Raw genomic sequence first — 22550 nt, 5'->3', positions numbered from 1 at the left:
CTGAGAAGCAGCTGGTGGCTCTGGGGAAGGGTTAAGTGCTGAAGTATGTAATGGAGGAAACATCTTCCCCATATTTAGTTAGCGTGAAGGTCCGACCTCCCGATGGGTCTCTGTGGACCACAGTGACTACATGGTGATTATATACGAGGCACAGTGACTGTATGTACATAGCCTGTGCATTAGCAGGTACTGTACACTTATACCACTGTCAGTATGTAATTTGCCTAATTAAAAAAGTAACAGTCCCCTATCTCCTTATTCACATATGCACCAACACAACTCTAATCCTAAAATATCAACTCAGGGACATTTAAAACACATAAACAAACAAACAAACCAGTTTGGGTTGGCAGTCCAAATAATCTTTGACCATCACAGCAAATCTCAGTCCAAAATGCAAAAACCTGGGTTTAATAAAGGAAATTTGGGCAGGGAGCTTCACCAGCTTGCATATGGCATGCTCAACAATCCTATGGCCAACTTGGAAAAAGTCTCCTCTATTACTGCAGCAACAACAGATCACTCAAAAAACAGAGAAAAGAAATTATGTATATCCCCTGACCGTCTTAGTTTGTTATAGACCATTTTACCAGTGCCAGCATGAAAAAAGGCAAACAAACAATACTCCAGAAACCAAATTCATCTCCAAACAGGCACTTTACATTAGTAACGTCAAAAAAAAAGGCAACTTCTCCACTTTCTGAGAAATGAATCAAAAGCTAAAATACTCAGTGACTCAGAACAACCACAATACAGGAATTCCAAATAAATGCTTTTATAACAGAAGTTGGCAGTGTTAGCAATTCAAAACCACAATAATTCAGTTTCTGGGATAAAAGATACATGGGAAATAGCATGGTGCCCACACTTGGTCTTGTTACTGAAGTGGAAAATTCCTGGAAGTGAACGAATTTGAGAGCTTTAAGAGTGATTAACTATTTTGTTCCAGAGGGATTTCAGACTCTAAGATTGCATGAAAGGCAGGTGATAAACAGCAGTGATTTACTGCAAAGGCTGTGGCCTAAAATGTTCACTTGACAATTAAGAATTAGGGCTGGTTAAAAAGTTTGCATTATAAGTAAAACTGTTGAAAAATTGAATTCCATCATTACAATGTTGTTTCTTTTGTATCTGCATCACTGTTTGAGAATTTAGTTCTTACCTTTCTAGAGATTTTCATGTTTCACCACCCTACCCAGAGATTTGCCCATGGTGTATATTCTCACCACTTCAAGAACACAACCTGTCCCCTTCCAGCCAGTGTATGTTTTAACACCTTCAAATCATAGTATCTCATGGAATATCAAAGAAAATATGCTGCACTAGAGACAGAAAATACCAAAAATGGTTAGTTGGTTTCTTTTTTTTTTTTTTTTAAATCACCTGGTTACAATTAAAAAGCCCCACACCTTAGGAAACTGCATAGTTGTTACTTTGACAAGATATTAGACATGACTTGCTCACAGTTGTATCATCATCTTTAGGTTTAAATCTAATGGCCTAAAAGCATGACAAGGTATTTTTTACTAAGGAGCCATCTGGCTTTTCTTCTCTTGAAGTTACTGAGATGCACATAATTACCTAGAGGCTAAATTTGGACCATAAAGCGATAATATTTTTGTTGTTGTTGTTGCTTTGTAAGTATTTCCACAGTAAAACAAATGGAATGTTACAAAGAGGCTTATTGCATAGAATAAGGAATTAGCAGCATGAATCAATAATCTCCAAAGTAACAAAGATCCTATTTCTAGGCAAATACTCTTAACTTCAAAATAAACAAAAAAACCCCATGAAACAAAACACTTCCAGAGAGACATAAAAACCCTATGTGATACGCTGAACAGGCTTTAGCCTTTCTCTTAATCTTCTGCATAATGTGACATCAGCTTTTTTCATGTTCTCCCTGAAGTTTCAAGGGCTCAGTTCAATGCCTACTGAATTTTCTCCAGTCTGAGTTTTCTGACTAGTATCAGTTGCTCGTACTCTTGCCTGCACATTCCCCAGCTCCCTCTGACACTTTGTCAATGTAAAAACCTGCTTCATTACCACAACCTAGCTGCTGGGGGGAGACCAGTATTCTTTTCATTATTTTTGTCCTTAACTAGAGCTGGTGTTGAAATATCAAGGCAGAGGGAAAGCCCAATGACATCTTCCATCTCCCTTACACAAAATGGGATAGAACCGTCTTCCTGGCACAGCCGACTTGAAGAGTCATTCCTTCTTTACACTTCAGGCACTTAACTTCTTAAACTACATTGAGACAGTGTTGTAGATGTCTCCCCTGTGACATTTCAAATGAGGGTGCTACTAAAACTGACATTTTTGTGATTGTTTGTTTTCTAAGGAAAGACTTCCCTTAAATTGGGTGATTGCTCTTTTGAGGTCCTTCCTGGTCTGAAGAGTTTATGTAGGTGGTGTTCAAGCAGAGGGGCTGAAGAGAGTTGATATTTAAAATATTTTGTATGCAAGATGAGCAATTTGTTTGCTCATGACTGCTAACATGCCATAGGAGAAGCCTGGATTTCCCTGCAGGGTACACTTGGACACGAGGACTGAAATACCTCTGTCCTGGGCTTTCAGCGCCTTGGTTTTGTGTCAGCCTTTCATTTTCTGCATATTCAGCTGCAATGAAGGCAAGGAGAGGGGGCTTGGACAGAGGTAGCAATGGGAACCAGCACAGTCACCCTGACAAAATCCCCTCTGAACATGTATCGATGATGCACAAAGTGTTTGTAAAACTGGAAACTGTGCCTACTGCTATGAGAGGCTGCAGATTTGCACTAAAACATGCCGGCTAGGATGACCTGGGCAAGCAGATACAGCGTCTGCTTCCTGGATTTTCTCAACTTCATGATTAATTTAAAACGCATAATTTCTCATGCATGAGCATGGAGGTGAAGTAAAAGAGTACACTCTTTCAGTCCCTCTTTCCAGCCCCCACTGGCCACAACCATGTAGATTTGTGTTTTGCTTTACAAGCATATCGAATTTACATCTGTACCTTATAGTTTATTGGGTGTTAAGTCCACTCTCATGACTGGAGATTACCTAGTGCTAATAACAATTTTGCTCCTGCTTGACAGCTCTGCTGAGCCCTGCTAATGAACACCACTTGTCACAGAAGAGGTCAGCTTTTCAAACTCCTATGAGCAATGCTTTTGGCAAAATGTGCACCAAATACATGCTTCCATCCTATTTCTTACCGGAGCCATTAGAAAATTGCTGTACTCTGCACTATTGGAGACCACTGCTGTTGTATAGATAGCAGAGAGCACCCTTACACGCTGTTCCTGAGAGGAGCAAGCTCCCAATTGCCCAAATTGAGAGAGAACAACAAGTTGCTGTTTCTTGTCTCTGGATCCACCCAGGGACAGGACGTTTTGAAAGCAGATCTTACGTTCTGTTTGGGATAGCTAGAAAAGGAAAAAAGAGCTATACAAGCTGCATGGAATTTGAAAAATTCTTGGAAGTGAAACTGGGACTCTGGGTTTGTTTTTTTTTCTTTTTTTTTCTTTTTTTTTTTCTTTTTTTTTCCTATGGCAGAGGTAGACTGATGGGATGGGGAGGTGCAGGGCGGAGAGAAAAGTTTGTTGAGGGAAGTGGGGCATCTGGAGTTGATTTCCATGTGAATACGGGGTGCCTGTGAGATGTTCTTGTTTAGAAACTGAGTCCTGGTAATTTTTTCCATGGAGCACAGCATGAGGACTTTGGTCTCAAGGGCTAAGCCCATATGCTCTTGGAACTGAAATGAGCTAGAGACTTTTGTGGTCTACATGTCATAGACAAGCATTTGTCAGAGCTTGTGACCTGGCTAAATTGTCTGTGCCAGCGCAGCCATTGTGTAATAACCCAAAGCAGGAGAAATTTGTCAAGCATTGTATCAGAATAGCATTATGAGACATGTTCACAGTAACTTTAGACTGTGGGGAGCGAAGGAAGTCAGGATTTGGAAAAAAAAAAAAAAGTCTGAGGCAGAACTTGGCCACTCTGCACTGCCAAAGGCACATGAAAAAATCAGCCAACAACACTGTGCACTTCAAAAGGCAAAGATGTTGCTTATATACAAAGAATTTGTCAGCTCTTTTGACCCCTTGTGCTATCACAGAATGGTAGAGGGTGACAGGGACCTCTAGAGGTCATCTGGTCCAACCCCCCTGCTCAAGCAGGGCTACCTAGGGCCAGGAGTGTGTCCAAATGGCTCCTGAATATCTCCAAGGAGGGAGATTCCACAGCCTCCCTGGCAACCTGTGCCAGTGCTTGGTCACTCGCAGAGTGAAAAAAATGTTTCTTACTGTCCAGACAGCACCTCCTGTGTTCCAGTTTGTGCCTGCACTGATGACATCTCCCTTGAACCTGCTCTTCTCCAGACTAAACAGTCCCACGCTCTCAGCCGTTCCTCATAGGAGAGACACTCCAATCACTTCACGATCTTCATGGCTCTTCTCTGGACTCTCTCCCATACGTCCATGTCTCTCTTGTACTGAGAAGCACAGGATTGGACCGAGCACTCCAGGTGTGGCCCCACCAGTGCTGAGCAGAGAGGAATGATCACCCCTTTGGCTTGTCAGCAATACTTTTTCTATTGCAACCAGGATATCTCTAGCCCTTCTTCCTGCCAGGTCATGTTGCTGGCTCATGTCCAACTTGGTCTCCATCAGGACCCCCAGATCCTTTTCTGTCAAGCTGCTCTCCAGCGGATTGGCTCCCAGCATATACTGGTGCATGGGTTTGTTTCTCCTCAGGTGCAGAACTTGGAACTTGCCTTTGTTGAACTTTATGAGATTTCTGTCAGCCCATTTCTCCAGCTTTTTAAGATCCCTCTGGATGGCAGCACAACCTTCTCATGCATCAGCCACTCCTCCCAGTTTCGGGTCACCAGCAAATTTGCTGAGGGTGCACTCTGCCCCATCATCCAGATTATTAATGAAAGATGTTAAAGAGGACTGGAGCCAGTATTGACCCCCTGGATTCAATCCTGCCAATTACTGGCTTCCAACTGGACTTTGTGACACTGATCACCAGACTCTGTGACCAGCCAGTCAGACAGTTTTCTATCCATTTCCCCATCCAGGCCATACGTCAACAACTTCACTGGGAGGCTCTTATAGGAGACAATGTTGAAAGCCTTACTGAAGTCTACATAGACACTATCTACTGCTCCCCCCTTGTCTACCAGGCCAGTCATTTCATTGTAGAAGTTCATCATGTTGATCAAGCATGACTTCCCCTTATGAATTCACGCTGACTACTTCTAATGACTTTCTTGTCCTTTACGTGCCTGGATATGGTTTCCAGGATTAGCTGCTCCATCACCTTCCCAATGATCAAGATAAGGCTGACTGGTCTACAATTCCCTGAGCCCTCATTCTTGACTATATGAGTGACATTTCCCTTCCTCCAGTCTTTGGGCACTTCTCCCAGTTGCCATGATTGATCAAAGAAACATTAAAGAAAATAAAGATGGTACTAAATATTTAGTACTGCTGGGTCAAATGAATCCTTTCTGGTATACTTTTACGCTAAATAGTGAGGCAGCATTGCTCTCTCTTGAAGATTTTAACACGTGCCCTGATTGTTAAAACATGACACGTCTGGTGACAAGTGCACAGAACTGAGAGGAAGGCAAGGTACAGTGATGGGCAGGTGGGAGAATCAAATCTGAGGCAGTCAAGTGCAGAACAACCGGGGAGGATGCTGAGAGAAGTGAGCTGTGATGCCCAGCATTCCCCCACCGATGCCTTGCATTTCTCCATCACTCTCTTCGTATCTGCTCCTAAATCCTTCAGACCAAGGCCAACTGCTGTACAGTATCTTGAAGCAGAGCTGGGTGGGGTGGAGGGGGCTACTAGCACTACTGAAATACAAGGAGAAATAATGCAGAATAAAGACTCTGAAGAGAATAATTAGCCAAGAGAAAGGGGAATAAAACTACCTCCCAAAATCATGTCACAACTGGTAGGTCTCAGAGGCAAAAATCATGTTTTCCCTGGTGCAAAGCTTCTTTTCATGTCATGTTACATTAGGAAACATGATGGAGCCCTTAACTTGCTGGAATTAACAGTGCACTATAAAATGTTGGCAGCTCTTCTAAGTGCAGTATATTATTAGACTTTTTTTGCTAGACTGAGGGGGAAGATGAAATGGATGGCAGAGTATCACACAGCTCTATGATCCATGCAATTGCTCAGGTCTCTCTGTCTCAGAATATCATCATAGGATCATGAACAGTTTGGGTTGGAAGAGACTTTTAAAGGTCACCTAGTCCAACCCTCCTACAATGAACAGGAAATCTTCAACTAGAGCAGGTTATTCAGAGCTCTGTCCAACCTGAACCTGGTTGTTTCTGGGGATGGGGCATCTACCACCTCTCTGGGCAACCTGTTCCAGCGTTTTATCATCCTTATTGTAAAAAATTTCACAGTATCACAGTATGTTTGGGATTGGAAGGGACCTCAAAAGATCATCTAGTCCAATCCCCCTGCTGGAGCAGGAACGCCTAGGAGAGGTCGCACAGGAAGGTGTCCAGGCGGGCTCTGAATGTCTCCAGGGAAGGAGACTCTACAACCTCCCTGGGCAGCCTGTTCCAGTGCTCTGTTACCCTCACTGAGAAGAAGTTCTTTCTCAAATTTAAGTGGAACCTCTTGTGTTCCAGCTTGATCCCATTACCCCTTGTCCTATCATTGTTTGCCACTGAGAAGAGCCTGGCTCCATCCTCGTGGCACTCACCCTTTATATATTTATAAACATTAATAAGGTCACCTCTCAGTCTCCTCTTCTCCAAACTAAAGAGCCCCAGCTCCCTCAGCCTTTCTTCATAAGGGACGTGCTCCACTCCCTTAATCATCTTTGTTGCCCTACGCCGGACCCTCTCCAGCAGTTCCCTGTCCTTCTTGAACTGAGGGGCCCAGAACTGGACACAATATTCCAGATGGGGTCTCACCAGGGCGGAGTAGAGGGGAAGGAGGACCTCTCTCGATCTACTGACCACCCCCTTGTAATACACCTGAGGATGCCATTGGCCTTCCTGGCCACAAGGGCCCAGTGCTGGCTCATGGTCATCCTGTTGTTCACCAGGACCCCCAGGTCCCTTTCCCCTACACTGCTCTCTAATATGTAATTTCCCAACCTATACTGGAACCTAGGGTTGTTCCTGCCCAGATGCAGGACTCTACACTTTCCCTTGTTAAATTTCATCAGGTTATTTCCCGCCCAATTCTCCAGCCTGTCCAGGTCCCGCTGGATGGCAGCACAGCCTTCTGGCGTGTCTGCCACTCCTCCCAGCTTAGTGTCATCAGCAAACTTGCTGATAGTACACTCAATTCCCTCGTCTAAATCGTTAATGAATATATTGAATAATATTGGCCCCAGTACTGACCCCTGAGGCACTCCACTAGATACTGGCCTCCAACTGGACTCCGCACCATTGACCACCACTCTCTGGCTTCTCTCTTTAAGCCAGTCTGCAACCCACCTCACTACTCTATTGTCTAGACCACACCTCCTCAATTTAGCTGTGAGGATGCTGTGAGAGACTGTGTCAAAGGCTTTACTGAAGTCAAGGTAGACCACATCCACCGCTCTGCCATCATCCATCCACCTTGTTACATTCTCATAAAAGGCCACGAGGTTGGTCAAGCATGACTTACCCTTGGTAAAGCCATGCTGACTGCCCCTAATGACCCTCTTATCCCTGATGTGCCTTGAGATGACACCAAGGATAAGCTATTCCATTACTTTCCCAGGGACAGAGGTGAGGCTGACCGGTCTATAATTACCCGGGTCCTCCTTCTTGCCCTTTTTGAAGACTGGAGTGACATTTGCTTTCCTCCAATCCTCGGGCACCTCTCCCGTTTCCCAAGACTTGGCAAAAATGATGGAGAGCAGTCCAGCAATGACTTCAGTCAGCTCCCTCAGCACCCGCGGGTGTATCCCATCTGGACCCATGGATTTATGGATGTCCAGACTATTTAATTGCTCCCTAACCCAGTCCTCATCGACTAAAGCAAACTCCTCCATTGACCTGGCTTCATCCGGGGTCTCAGGGGTACAGGGTTCCCCAGGACAGCCTCCAGCAGAGTAGACAGAGACAAAGGCGGCATTCAGCAATTCTGCCTTCTCTGTGTCTTCTGCCACCAGGGCACCCACCTCATTCATCAGTGGGCCTACATTGCCTCTGGTATTAGTTTTATCTGCTATGTATTTGAAAAAGTTCTTCTTGCTGTCCTTGACCCCTCTCGCCAGCTGTAATTCTAAGGAGGCCTTGGCTACCCTAGCTGCCTTCCTACATTCTCTAACAGCAGCCTTATATTCCTCCCAAGTGGCCAGCCCCTGTTTCCATGACCTGTAAACTCTCCTCTTCTCCTTGAGCATACCCAACAGATCCCTGTTCAACCACACAGGCCTCCTGGCTCCCTTCCTCGACTTCCTACGTGCGGGGATGCTCTGATCCTGAGCATGGAAGAAGCAATCTCTGAATGCAATCCAGCTCTCTTGGGCCCCTTTTCCTTCAAGCAGTCTTGCCCATGGGATTTCCCCCAGCACTTGCTTGAAAAGGCTGAAATTAGCCCTGCTGAAGTCCAGGGTTGCAATTCTACTTGCTATTCTGTTCCTGCCACACGAGATGCTGAACTCCACCATCTCGTGGTCACTGCAACCCAGACAGCCCTCAACCTTTACTGCTTCGACCAGACCCTCTTTGTTAGTGAGGATGAGATCCAGCAGTGCACCTCTCCTAGTCGGCTCCTCCACCATCTGCATGAGGAAGTTATCATTAATGCACTGGAGGAACCTCCTGGACTGTGGCTGGCTGGCTGAATGGTCCTTCCAGCAAACATCAGGGAAGTTAAAATCACCCACAACAACCAGGGCCTGTGACTGTGAGGCCACTCTCAGCTGCGCACAGAAGGCCTCATCAACTTCCTCAGCCTGATCTGATCTGGTGGCCTATAATAGACACCTACAACCGTATCACCCCTGCCAGCCTGTCCCTTGATCCTGACCCATACACTCTCAACTCGTTCCTCATCCGCTCCTGGGCAGAATTTAGTACATTGCAGTTGCTCTCTCACATAGAGAGCAACTCCACCACCACGCCTGGCTGGCCTGTCTTTCCTGAAAAGGGCGTAGCCATCCATGACCACATTCCAGTCATGTGAACTGTCCCACCACGTTTCTGTGATTGCCACCAGATCATAATCTCCCGACCGAACATAGGATTCTAACTCCTCCTGCTTATTCCCCGTGCTGCGCGCATTGGTGTACAGGCAGTTCAGGGAGTGAGCAGAGCACACCAATTTCTCCCTAGGGGCACAGGAGGCCACCCGGTCCTCTTCCTTATATCTAGTGTGAACCTACCCTCTTTTAGTTTAAAACCATTACCCCTTGTCCTATCACTATAGGCTTTATATATCAGTCTGCCTAAACAAGGGAAGGGTTAACGGTTCTGGCCCAATCCAAGGGTGACTGTCTCCAGGCATTGCACTCAGTTGTTAACCTGGAAAAGGGAAGGGAGTCTCTGGGGCTTTTCTGACCCTGGGACATCAGTCAGTTGTTCCTCTGAAAGGGAGCAGAGGGAGGTTTTAGAATCAGCTGGAGAATGCCCTGTTGGGGAGATTCAAGAGGGCACCAAACCCTTGTCAGGGAAGTTGCTCCTCACTTTAAAACTGATTTGCAGTTGCAGTGTGTCAAGCCTTCCCATAAACCTGACTCCAAACAAACTCATTTCTGCTGCCTGTGCTCTTTCTTTTACAGCTGAAACCTGGATAGTGGGGCACGATGGTCCTTGCACTGGAGCAGAGAGTCCTCTAGGAAAGCTAGGGACCGCAGGTCGGCTGCTCTGACTGGCCAGTGCAGCCAAACAGGAGCTTGTTGTTCACACTGCTTGTGAGCTTAGCTGGAGGTGGGCCAGCTGATGGAGCTGTGAAAAGACCTTCATGGCAGATGGCCAGGAACCTCTCCCTGTAGCTCCAGTGAGAGCCTCCTGAGAATAGCATTTACTTGCAGCTTAGATCTCCCACAGGGCCTGGGTGCAACCGAGCTGCCATCTGCCATCGCCCCAGGTGACCGAGGTCCCCCAAATGCTGCCATCCAGCATCCCACCAGGTGACTGAGGTCCCCGTGCACGTGTAGGAGAAGGGGCCCTGGTCCAGGCAGTGCTCCTGTTCCCCACTGAAGGCGCAGACCAGTGCCTTTGCAGCCCCTGCTGTTTGAGATCAGGGGCTCCTGGTTGCAAGGCTGGCTTTTAAATCAGCACCAGCTGATTGTAGGGAGGCTGGAAGACAGTTTCTGTCGTGATTACGGCAACAAAGGAAATCGTGAAGACTCTTCCAGCATGCTGAACAACTCGGATATTCTGCAGGATAAACAGTCAAGCCTGACATTACAGATGCTTGCTCATTTAGCAAATACAATCTATTGAATGTTTATTTTATTAATTACTGACGAACCATTAGTGCTGCTGCCTTCTGAATTCAGGAATGTCAGTGAAGAACCGGGTTCTTGAATCTACCTCGGTGCTAAAGTGCCTTCCCTGCACTTTACTGGTTTGAAAATTATTTATCATCAGAAGGCAAGCAATGAATATTACAGGTTGCATACTTAGAGACATGTTGATGTGGTCTACTACACATGAGAACACTTCCTCTTCACTAATATTATTAACATAAATGGTAATTATACGTGGTCAAGTCTGAGGCTAAGGACTTAGTTTTGATCCCCACATATGGTCTTTGTAGTGCTTATGAATCTCAGTGCACTGAAACATGAACATAATTCTCATTTGCGCTTGCCGTGGACCAGTTGTGACTTTTGTACCCATATGCAAAAAAGATCCCTGTTCATCTCTAATTGATCCTCGTGTTAACACCATATCTTAGGGAAAATACGCAAAATTCAAACCTTACATAATTGTATTGGGTGTAATGGTAAGTATATTCACTTTCTCGGTATATTTGTCCAAAAGACATTTAATCCTACATATAACAAACATATATACATGAAATCCTATTTACTACAGGGCCAACTTCAAAAAGTCACCTCTGCTTACTCACATACTATGCCTGCATATGAAACTCCTGTGTTTCTGGACATAGATGATCATGCACACAAGTCAGACATTTCTCTAGCAGTCCTGCTTGTGCTCACAGTAATAGTCATGGAGCACATATATGAGCACATATATATATTTAAGAGCTAATTTGAGTCAGGATAAAAAAATTGTTTTATGTGTTTGACTTCTTTACAAGGATTACCTATGTTAATCTGCACTTGTCAAATAGGCCATAATACACTTAAGGGGGAAAAAAAAACAAACTTAAACTTTAACTTCTGAGACAGGTTAAATACTTCGCTCGAAAAGCAATTTCTCTATTTTACAGTCATCAGCCTACGAAGTGAAATTCATTCCTCCTAGTCTGCTTCTTTTATCTACTTGTACTGCCATCTGATTTGTTTTTGCTACAGAAATTACAAGGTCATCCACTCTGAGCAACTGTTGTGCTTGTGATTAACTCCTCACAATCAGCAGACACAAAACATTAAGATTTATGGCTAGAGTTTTTCAAGATGGAAATTTATGAGCTAGTTCTTAATGGAGCTGCCCTAAACTTGTCAGCATTAACCAGCAAGAGAAAAAAGAAACAAACCAACTTCGTTTTCTCTTTTAAAGCCAGAACATAACATTTTGAATGAGTTACTTCTTAGCTTGTGTTTGTTTCACCTGCTTTTGTTAATATTTGTCATTCTTTTAGTCAGAAGAGAGCCACTGTGTGGACTCCACACGGCATCTTGTTTACTGGAGAAATAAAAGACTACTTCGATTACTGACATATGTTATTTCATTACCGCCACAAGCTTGCATTATATCACCATGAATTATTTTGCCCAGCAGAGAAATGTGGCTTCGTCTGAGGTAAAAGCTGACAGTGGTTTGACAACTAAAAGCAACACTGCAATCAATTTGGGGCAGGAAATGGAGGATACCACACCCCCCTGAAACTGGAAAGGAAACTAAGGTAGACTAAATATATTTGTCTCGGCTGCGCTGACAGCATGAGTTAGGACTCAAAAACGCAGAGTGCGTCAGGGGGCTGAAGAGAATGGGAAGCATGAAGGGGAAATAGTAACCCCATAATGTATTCTGCCTCGGCTTCTGCAGAGAAAGGATGGGAGAAACAGATGCTGCAACGAGAGCATGGAGAGACGTGCGCTGCTTCAATGAGAGCTGGCAACAGGAGCAGTGTCAGACCCCAGGAATAACAAATGCCCTCCTCGACTGGCGACATCTCTGATTGAAATGAACTTTTGACACGGGGCGAACACTTTCCATTTCATCAGTGGCCACACGAGTGCCTCTGGGGAGACCTTGCCCTCAAATGCTGCTTCCTGCTGCCTCCTAACCACCATTAGGACCATTTCTCTCCTCTGCATGACATTCCTCCTCCTTCATAGTAACATAAATAAATGGTCTCTGCACATTTGCAGCCCCACCTTCTAACACACAGAGACATATCTGCCCAAGGACAGATTATATCCACTCTGCTTTCACACATAGCAAAACATCTGCTGGCCCTGGTTGGGTGAAACTGGTGGTGTCAGGGATTCATGCCATCCCAAGGTGGAGCTGAAACAGAGGAGAGGTCACCCTGCCAGGGTCCATCTAGAGCACAGGTCAAGGACACTGTTCATCCCACAAACAAGGGAGCACGTAGAGGTGATGTACCTTGTGGTGACATTACCCACTGTCACCTCCCCTTTCCCTTGATTGCTCCATTGACCTTTTGCCATAGCAAATTACTCAGATGAAGCAAATTAATACTGTTAGTGGTTGAAACTCATATCAAAACAATGGTAACAGCATAATTTGTGATGTTAGACTTGTCCTTTTCTGTGATGAACGATGATATTAGCTATGAAAACTCCTAATATAAAGAGACAAGTCCAAACCGTGCTCAGAAATTAGAATCCTTATCCTACTGAAACACAGAGTTAGACGTCTGAAGAGATCCTGATATCTGGGTGGTTTTTTGAAAGCACACAGACTTTGCTGTCAAAGAGAGTTTGTCAACTATTGGAATTTTCCAAAGTTCATAGGTACATACATACACTTAGAGACCCCAACAAACCTTAAAAAAAAAAAAAAAAAAAAATATATATATATATGTATGTATTTGTGTGTGTGTTTATTTCAGTGGCTTGCCTCAGGTCAGAAAGCCCATGGAAAATGCAGCCTTCCCTGTGCATTTTCACTACAAAGCCACCTCTCCTTTCAGCACAACAGAGCTCACCAGGACATCAATCACAGAAAAGAGGGCTGACAAGGGCCTTGAGAGCCCATCTCCCATCCATACCCATGCACGGAATCCAGATCAGTTCTGCTTAGAGTATTTACTCCTGGCGGTTGAGCCCAGATGTGTAATGATAACTCGGTTTCAGCTTGTCACCCATAGATAATCACATGCTTTTGCTGCCTTTCTCCTGATGGTAAAGGCAATTTAGGTAGCTCCCTTGGGGTTTCTCACAAATGTGCAGCTCCCTCACAAAGCTAAACTAAAATGGGAAAAAATGCCATTTTCCCTAGGTACCATCATGGCTAAAACCCAGGCTCAGCCTTTTGCGGCTTCTTTCGATCACCCCCATTCATGCATCTAGCGCTGTCACATCGTCCCCTCTAATCCAGGATTTAGATGAGGTTGTTTACTACAATCCCATTTTCCGTGTAATTTATCCCCAGCACCCCACATGTGAAGAGGCAGGCTCCACACACGTGCGCAGGCGCTGCCACTGGGGATGAGCTCTCGCTTTAGGCACTTGCTCTTCCCTCATTAGTGGAAGCTAACAATAAGTGTGAGAATTGCAGACGTCAGAGCTAATTAGGAAGAAATTGTCTCACATTACCCAACAAAATGAGGTTTGTGAATAAAGCCTAATCCTGCTGCCTGCCCATTCTTTTTGTCCCTACATGACTCGGAGGTGGGGAAGGCACAAAATGCTCTCCACAGTGCTGGGTGGGGAACGGCCTACAGGAGATTCAGCCATCTTGCTGCCATCCTCTGGCTGAATAAACTCTCCCCTCAGTGGGACTGCAGTGCTGTTTAAATAATTAACCACTTCAAAAAGCTGAATCTGCTCTCACAGCCTAATTTTTTAGTGAATAAAAATGATGACTTTGGACTTCTCAGTCCCCCCAGGCCTCTGAAGGAATGGCTGTACATTTTAATGACTGTGCAAACCTTGCAGACTGATCCTTTCTCAGCACTGGTAATACCTCTGTCACCTTTATGGTGATGCTGAAGGTGCAATCCTTTTCCCAAATTGTCCAGTTTTTCTACTCTTCTTTCTGTTTACAAACATACTCTATTGCTCTTTCTCCTGACTACTCTCCCTTATGCAGAGGGACACACAGACAGCTAGCACCTGATGTAAACAAGTCCAAAAACCTCACAGCAGCCTTATGACATTTTAAAAATCAATGGCAATTTTTATATCTGTGGGAATTAACCAAGTTCATCTCATCACAGGATTTCTGTTTCTAGGCAGTATTTTTCAGTACAGCTGAGGAAGACGTAGTATTGATCAGGGAATGGGTAGAGTAGATTACCTTTCTGATTGAGGCAGTAGGTGACCAACATCTGTCAAACCTGCCACACCATAACAAAGATTTATGACTTTTCATGCTGCATTTGTCAGTCACAAACATCTTGGTACTATTTCCAAAGCACCAATGGGAGTATAAATGCATATAGCAGTTGTGTATGTCCGTATCTCACGCGTACATATTTGCAGCCACATGCACACAGACAGTGTCTCTATGATCTGTTTTCAGACTTTCTATCCTTTGCCTCATGATACTTGCAGTATATTGTTTATATTGCTTCAGATCAAGATTTTCTACTGGTTGGTGTACAGACAGGACCCCATAACATACTGCAGTGAATAAATCCAGGGCTATACAATAAACAAGGCAGAGCACTACTGTATATCTGACAGAGGAGCTTGCCATTGATTCACTGCTTTAAAGCCAGCAGAACACATACAGTGACACACTCACAGGATTCAGTCAGGCAACGGGATGCCCACCTCTCAAAGTCACAAGAGAGACAAAAGGTAGTGCATGGACACTGCTAGAAGTTACTCTCTTCTTTATTTGTTTCCAATTTAATTATTTTCTATTTAATTATTTAGTTAATGTACAGAGGGCAGCTCCCCTAATCCATCTCTCTTCGCATTCACACTGGGCACGGCCTTGGGTTAAACGCGACTCCTACAACCAACAGCTTTTGGCAACGGCACAGCACAGGCTGCAAAATCGTGTTGGGCTGCCCGTGGCAGGTGCCAGTGACGGGCAGAGGTTCCCTGACATGCAGTGCTCAGCTGTGGACAGCCTTTATGTATCTCGCCTGCCTTGTGCCCTGCAGCCAGCCTGCCCTCTGCCCCAAGGTGGCTAGGAGTGTACTGCTGAGACAGACATGATGCTGACCAGTGATAATACTGTGAATATTGAGAAGTCGCCTTAACATGGATTATTAGTAATGTGATACTAATAATTCTGGATTTACAGACTTCTTGTAGGATTAGATCATCCTATTCTAGCAGGTAAGAAAAGCCATGATGGAAGCAATTCAGGGAAAAAAGATGAGGACACTGCCAAGGATTCTTGAAAAGCAGTGGACCAACATCTCAGCTTCAGTACTGCTGTATCTAACTGCTAATGAGCACCTTCACTAGAGTTGGGGGTTAAAACACTCAGAAAAGACTTGAGTGCTTTAGAAAGCCACTCTCATAGGAAGCGTGGCAGATCAGCCATAGTCTAAAGACACATGTTGTCTCAAGATATAGGAAAGACTGTGAAAGACATGCAAAGAAACCAGGTCTTCCCAGTCTGAGGGAGTGTAAAGTCCTCAGAAGAGTCTGGTGTAGTGTATAGCTATACAGAACTGTATAGATACTTTTTTTTTTCTAAAGGGACTTTGCACTTACTAAATAATATGTTGATCAAAGAACTCTGTGTGGTCTCTTATGACCACCATTATGATTCTTTGTGGAAACATAAGTGCAAAGACCAGCACTAAAACACCCATCTCAGTACCAGGGGACAGGTCCTCAGTTTCTGGGAGACCTGCAGTTCTGCTGTGCATCACCCATCAGTGCCATTCTTCCTCCTCACCAGGGGCTCCTGATGGGCCATGCCTTTATCATTGCCCCTGGGGGAACCTCCAACCTCAGATCCAGAGCCTGTCTGAGTCCTTGCTTCATAGTCATAGCCCAGATTTGCCCAACTCCTCTCACCCTGATAGCCACGGAAAGCAAAATCTAGATCCTCCTGCCTCATGTTCCAGCCTGAATAATTGGGCAACCGGTGCTTTGCAGCACATCCAACATAGTCAGGGAGACAGGCAGAAGCCTGTCTTTTCCCTCTGCTTGTAAACTTTCAGAGTCTTAGTTTTCCTCCTGTTTTCTCCTTTCTGCCTTATGGTCACTTATATGCACTTCTTGAGCAGCTGTGAAGCTGTGCAGGCACTAGAGGAGGAATTTGGGAGAAGCTGAGCAGGCAGGAAAAAACCCCAACATACCCACTTAGGAGATTTACTTAGCACAGAAGGTCTGCATTTCAAAGTAGAAGTTAATGGAGTTGTAAGGGGTTTTAGCAGGCAAGAACACGGCCTCTAGCATTCATTTCCTATCCCCAAGTCACATGTGGTTATGAGCTGAAGTTCTGCATCTTAATTCACTATTTTTGCTTCTTCCTTCATAGTAGGTATTGCATTTTGGAGTCATCCTTTCTGGTTTGGTTAGAGGGGAAGGTCGTCTAATTAGTTGCTGTAATTGCTGTGTGAGGACTGCCAGGAAATAGTCTATGGGGTAGTGGTCTGTTCAGGCGGCTGAAATTCATGTGACATGGGATATTCTTCCTTGGCTAGGACATATTTTGCCATCTTGGGCAAAAAACTCCACTTCTGCTTGGGTCGACATTTGCTGAGCCTTGACACAGGGTGTACACCAGTGAAGCACTAAATTCATGTGAAGTGTTGATGATAGGCACAAAGGTGTTAATTTGTCTCATGGCTGAGGTAATATTCAGGTGTGTGGTGGGCCAGATCCTGCTGTAAGATGCAGTCTCTGCAGCCTCTACCCATACTGCTGGCGTGGTCTAAGTTCAGGCACTATTCCCCCAGCATGGGAAACAGGCGACATTGTGAAGTCTGCTATGGAGTCTCCTACCAGTTGGCAGATGCAATAATAAAGTCATAACGATTTCTGGGACTAATTTGAGGTTCAGAGGTTCCAGGCTACATTTAAATAGGATAGGAAAAAACAGTTCTGAGCCAAACTGATGCAAACTGAGCCAAACTGGTGCAACTCTACTAAGGCTGGAAGAACTACACTTGGGATGATTTTGGTCCCACACAATATGTCAATGGTCAGTCTCTCAATATGCCTGGCTATAAGCATCTTTAAAAATTATGTTCTCTTTATAGTACTAAATTCTGATCTGCCAAATGTGGCAGCCAATGAGCTCTTCCAAGCTAAATACTATGAGAATTATGCATAAATACTGAAGTATCCTAATCAGCCTCTTGGTGAAAATTCATTGATCCATTACAGACAATAACTATCTGCTCAAGTTTTTATTCTGCATTTTTTACTTCTGTAAGTAATATATGCAATTTCATTGGCTGGCTATTTTGAACCACAGGGGATCATTGGTAGAACAGTACAAATCCCTCTGAAATCCAAAATTGCCAGCTGCAATTATAGTCTGCATCTAGCATCTTCTCTAAGGACTATAAATGCTTCACTACTTTAATTTTGCTTGGCATTTGCATTACTCTGTGACAACTACTGAGTAATGGCAAAGGATGGATTCAGTAATGAAGTCTGGACAGTAAAAAAATACTGTCCAAATTGAAATATTCTCTCTATTTTAATCTGTGCACATGGATACATCACATTCTGATAGAAAGCACTGGTAAGACAGCCACCCTCCTTTTTGCTGTTGAAACGTCGGTGGCTTTTTGCATATCACAGACGAGAAAAGTTGTTTTCTCCTCATAGTTCCTGATGGTTTTTAACTGTTCAAAAGGATGAGATACTAAGTTGTAAATACTAGCAATTAAAAGGTCAGACTGGCAACTATATTACTCCAGATAAGGCTTTTGAAATTCTACCAATTTCAGTGATGTTACACTGGTATAAAATGGGAACGAAACAGCAGTGGCTCGGCTATTTCTTGAGCTTGTAATATACACAGTTTTAATTATTGGAACTATTTGTAATTGCCCCTAAATCACAGCTATATTAGAAGACAAGATCAAGCATTATACATCAGACTGAATGAGTACAGATGTAACTAGAGAAATAAACAATATTGTGAGAATATGGGGCTGACACACGAAAGGTCCTGGGTACTGCCAAAATTAGTTTCCCTTGTTAAAGAGAGATATGCTGAAGAAACAGTCTTTAAAGGGGAAAAAACAGGTATTGGAGAGGTGAGATATAAAATATTTATAATAAAAATCACCTGGGGCACAGTGAGCTCTGCAGAGTCACTGTTTGCAAATGATACTATTTACCTTCATCAGACAGAGCTGTAAACTTCTGAGAGACCTAAGGCAAATGTGCAACACAGTGGAAATGCTGTTCAATGTCATTGCAAAGTCAAGCAGTTCACAGTCAGATAGTCTAAGAGACAAAAATTTCAACTTTTCCCATGCTTCAAAAGGGTTCAACTTTAATCATATGAGCACTGGGACCTTGCCATCATGTGCTGCTCTTTGGGACCTTGAACTCCATGTGCAGCTGCAGTCTAACAAGGTGTTGGGCTGAATGAAGACTGGACTGAAAAATGACAGTGCCAGTAACAGTGCAGCACCACCTTGCAAGCTTTGGGCAGCACTGCTGAGGCCCTTCAATGAGAATATAGAGAATTAAACAGGTCTTGGAGTAGGGTAAGCATAATCTGGCACAAAGACTTTCAAAGACAGACTGGAAAGACATGGTCAGTTTATTCTGAAAAGGTGATAAAAGAGGTCATGAAAAAAATAGAAAAAATGCTGAAAGAGGTATTTACCAGAAGCTCCTGTTCTTCCTGTCCCTACAATGTGGTAGTGGTGTTCCCTCCTTACTCTTCCCATCAAAAGAAAAAAAAAGAAAAAGAAAATCCACGAGAAAATTCCCCAAAACTGGCTGGTCTTCTTGTGCTTTTCTCAGGATCACACTGGAGGGCAACTAACAACATTTACCAGCTTTGCATATCACCAAGTTGGTAACATAACAGTATTAAATTGAGTACAGAAATCATGGCTAGAGCACAGTAGGTTCTTAGACATTTCTACCTGATCCCAGTTGACTATCCCTTGGCAGAAATCTTCCACCTTAAATGGCTATCCCTCTATACCCCACACAACACAGAAAATCAGAAGAACTACTGAGTAACACTGTTGTGAAGAAGGAAGAGTCTAGACAGGGCAAATCCATCCAACTTGACCCAACAAAAGCATGTACTGAAGGATGTAAGTATTCTGGATCAGGAAAAGACTTAGCTACTCATGGAAGATACAGTCAGGAGAGAAAGTTACACCCCCGCCCTTTGGGCAAACTAATTGCCTATGAAATGGCACCTGCAGCTACATTTCAAAACATTATCAAAGCTGAACTCTTCCCAATGGTGCACCAAAACCAACCAAATCCACATAGTTGATGCTGATACTTTAGACAACCAAAGACCCCACAGGATTTGCCAGGAAAATGAAATAAGGTGTTGTATGGAAAGTTATATTGGAGCAGAAATAATGTCTACAGTCTTTTTCCCGCCACCATGGGTTTTCCTCTTGTGAACAAACAGATCTCAGGCGTTCACAGACTAAGGATAAAAACTGCATTCCACTGCATATTTCCAAAAGCAAGAGTTAGAAAAACATTTGTCTCCTACCTTGTTAACTTTGTCCCAATCTGCTGCCTGAGTTCGAGCCTTTCTTCATCAGTCTGCATGGGGAGGATGTTCTTTTCCTCCAGCTCTCGCTTGGAGGGCCTGTTGCTTAGTTTGATTGCTAAAGAGTCCTTCCTGCAGACTTTCATGGCCAGGGAGCCTGTGGGAGAGAGGAGAGGTTCTGTCAAAGGAGGTGTCATCATTTCATTACAGCATGCAGCAGGCAAAGAAGTACTAGCCAAGGGAGGACACTAGACTCTCATTTACACTGGTATGGACTGTGGGAAAAGGGGCGCCAATTAACTGCATGTGCTCAATTAACCCAATTCGTATCATAAATAAGGAAAAGCTGAATTTGGCAAGTATACAGGAAAAAGAAATTAAAATATTCCTTCATAGAGGGGAGTGTAGGAGAAGGGCTTGTGTCAGAATTGCTAGTAGCATCTGTAACTTTCTCTGGCACAGTGTTTCTGAACCATGTAATGGAATGAATAATTCAGCGTCAGAATATGGGCAGGCAGCAGAGCTACAGCATGTGGAAAGAGAGGTATCTCTCTGTCTTGCAATGTAATATCAAGACACCCAGGCTGGCATTAGAAGGAATCAAAGTCAATCAGCAGCAGCACAGACCTCTAAGTATATTAATTGACACTGCTTCTCAGGCAGCGATGGTGGCAAAGAAACTGTGAAAACCAGTGGCCTTTCATGGCCCACACTTGCTTTTCTAGGCTTGCATCCAAAGCAGTCTGAGCAGGGAAGACAAACATAAGCAGACAAGGAGACACAAATCCATGAGAGGTTTTGGGCCGTGGCAGGAGAGTGTGAGATAGTGCAGTTCTGCTCTGTTTCTTAGTTTAAGAGCAAAGACTGCTTAATTTCACTTGGAGTGTAAGGGAGGATTCGGAGATAAAATATGCCCATTTTAGAAACCTCTTTGTGTGTGTTTTAAGAAGGGTGTCATTTGTTTGTACTGCTTCCAGTTTTCTAAAGAAAAGAAACCCAAGGGCCTGAAACTTCAGTTCAAACTGCAGGATGACAAGCAGTTGTCATTCACAAAGTATAGTATCGTGTCTTCATGGGACAGTCTTATGATGCCACACCAAGGTAGGTGATGGGTTTCTCAGGTCAGGAAGGGGCCACAGGTCCCTCTCCAGGCTGTAACTGTGATACGGCTATCAATTAACTTCTTATCTCAGCCCAGTTCTCTGATCATGACTCCTTTCAAAGCACGTGTAGACTCATGATTCTGACATGATTTTAATACTTACTATCTATAAAAGCTCTGCTTCTCTATCAGTTGCACTTATTTCACCATCTTGAAGTAACTCTATTGAGCTGATCTTGATTTAAGCCAAAGACAGGGCTTCTCTACATGACAGATACTTGGGAAAATGAATCCAAAAGTCAATTTTGAAATGAACTAATATAAGCCAAACCCACTTATTTTAATTCTGTCTGAGTGCTACCCAGACAGGGATTCATGTGGATTAGGGAAATCACTTTAAAATCATACTACATGTTATTTTGGATTAATTTATCAGGTGTCCCCATGCAGTCAAGTCCTGAAAGATGCAAAAGCCACATTCAGAAACGAAAATTCAGAGGTCTTGTATTTCCCTTGTGTACTGAGAGTTCCGAGGAAAAATTAAATAAATGAGAAGGAAAAAATGGAATGAGTCTTACTTGTAAATAATGAGTTATCCTCATCTTCATCCTCCTCTTCCTCCTCTTCCTGTCTTGGGTAGAGGCAGGAAGAATCTTCATAGTCGGTTTCATGAGGCACATTTTCTTTATTGTCATCGCATTCGATCACAACAGTTGGCACTTGTCTCATGTCTGGAAGGCCCACAGGTCCTGTTTTTGTAACATTGTCACCTGTGTGTAAACCAGAGCTGTTGGGAAAGAAAAACAAATAAATAAACTAAAGGAAATAGCTCAATCGAAGACTGGATTGCCTCTCTCACTGTATTTAGGAAAGTAGGGGTCTTTCATCCCTTTTTGAGAAGAAATGAGGACAGAAAGTTCTTCATGACCAGGAAGACATCTAATGGGTTTAAACAGTACACATTAGATTTAAGGTATAACACTCGTTAGGGCGAGGTAGGACAGCGTGCAGGCAGAAACACTGGCAGCCTGCTACTGAGAACAAGATCTCCAGCAAATACAGTCTCAAGGCTTGGTGGGAATTGCACCAGCTAGTCAGATTGACAAACGTCTTCAGGCCGGCGTCTGTGTCACCTCTTGACTGGTATGCAGGCAGGAAGGGGAAAAGGCCTCACCTGAATGCAAAAGGTGGAGTAAGGGAGCAGGAGAGAGGAAAGGTACAGATTGCAGAGGAGAGTTGTAGAAAGGCAGAGGAAAACCACGCCTTGCACTCCTTGGGCAAGATGTTGATTGACTAGAGGAAGGGCACAACTGTCTGAAGAGGAGGGGACTGGGTATGTAAAACTGGGCTTGGAGAAAAAGAGACACTGGGAGCTGGTGAACATAACAAGGGAGGGAGCTAAAGTCTGGGAGGTTTATTTGCAAATGGCATGGTTATGTGCTGGGGGAGCAGCAGTGACAATACATTCCTTTTACTTCCTCGGCTGCTCACTCTAGCCAGGTGCTGGAGATCCATCTGAAT

General features: G+C 44.0%; 1 protein-coding gene across 8 annotated transcripts in view; it reads right to left on the bottom strand.

The window, feature by feature from the left end:
* Positions 1-22550, bottom strand: part of PHACTR1 (phosphatase and actin regulator 1) — a 318656-nt gene that overhangs the window by 33851 nt on the left and 262255 nt on the right. For all 8 annotated transcript variants that reach the window (XM_065832917.2, XM_071804574.1, XM_071804572.1 and 5 more), the window contains 2 exons: positions 21608-21816; positions 19928-20084 (listed from right to left, as the gene is read on the bottom strand). In XM_065832917.2, coding sequence (XP_065688989.1) covers positions 19928-20084; positions 21608-21816 — 366 coding nt within the window. The remainder of the gene's footprint in view (positions 1-19927; positions 20085-21607; positions 21817-22550) is intronic.

Source organism: Patagioenas fasciata, chromosome 2, assembly GCF_037038585.1.
Source record: "Patagioenas fasciata isolate bPatFas1 chromosome 2, bPatFas1.hap1, whole genome shotgun sequence".
Classification (NCBI taxonomy): domain Eukaryota; kingdom Metazoa; phylum Chordata; class Aves; order Columbiformes; family Columbidae; genus Patagioenas; species Patagioenas fasciata.
The sequence above is the reverse complement of the archived record's forward strand: the minus strand, read 5'-3'. Positions and strand labels throughout refer to the sequence as shown.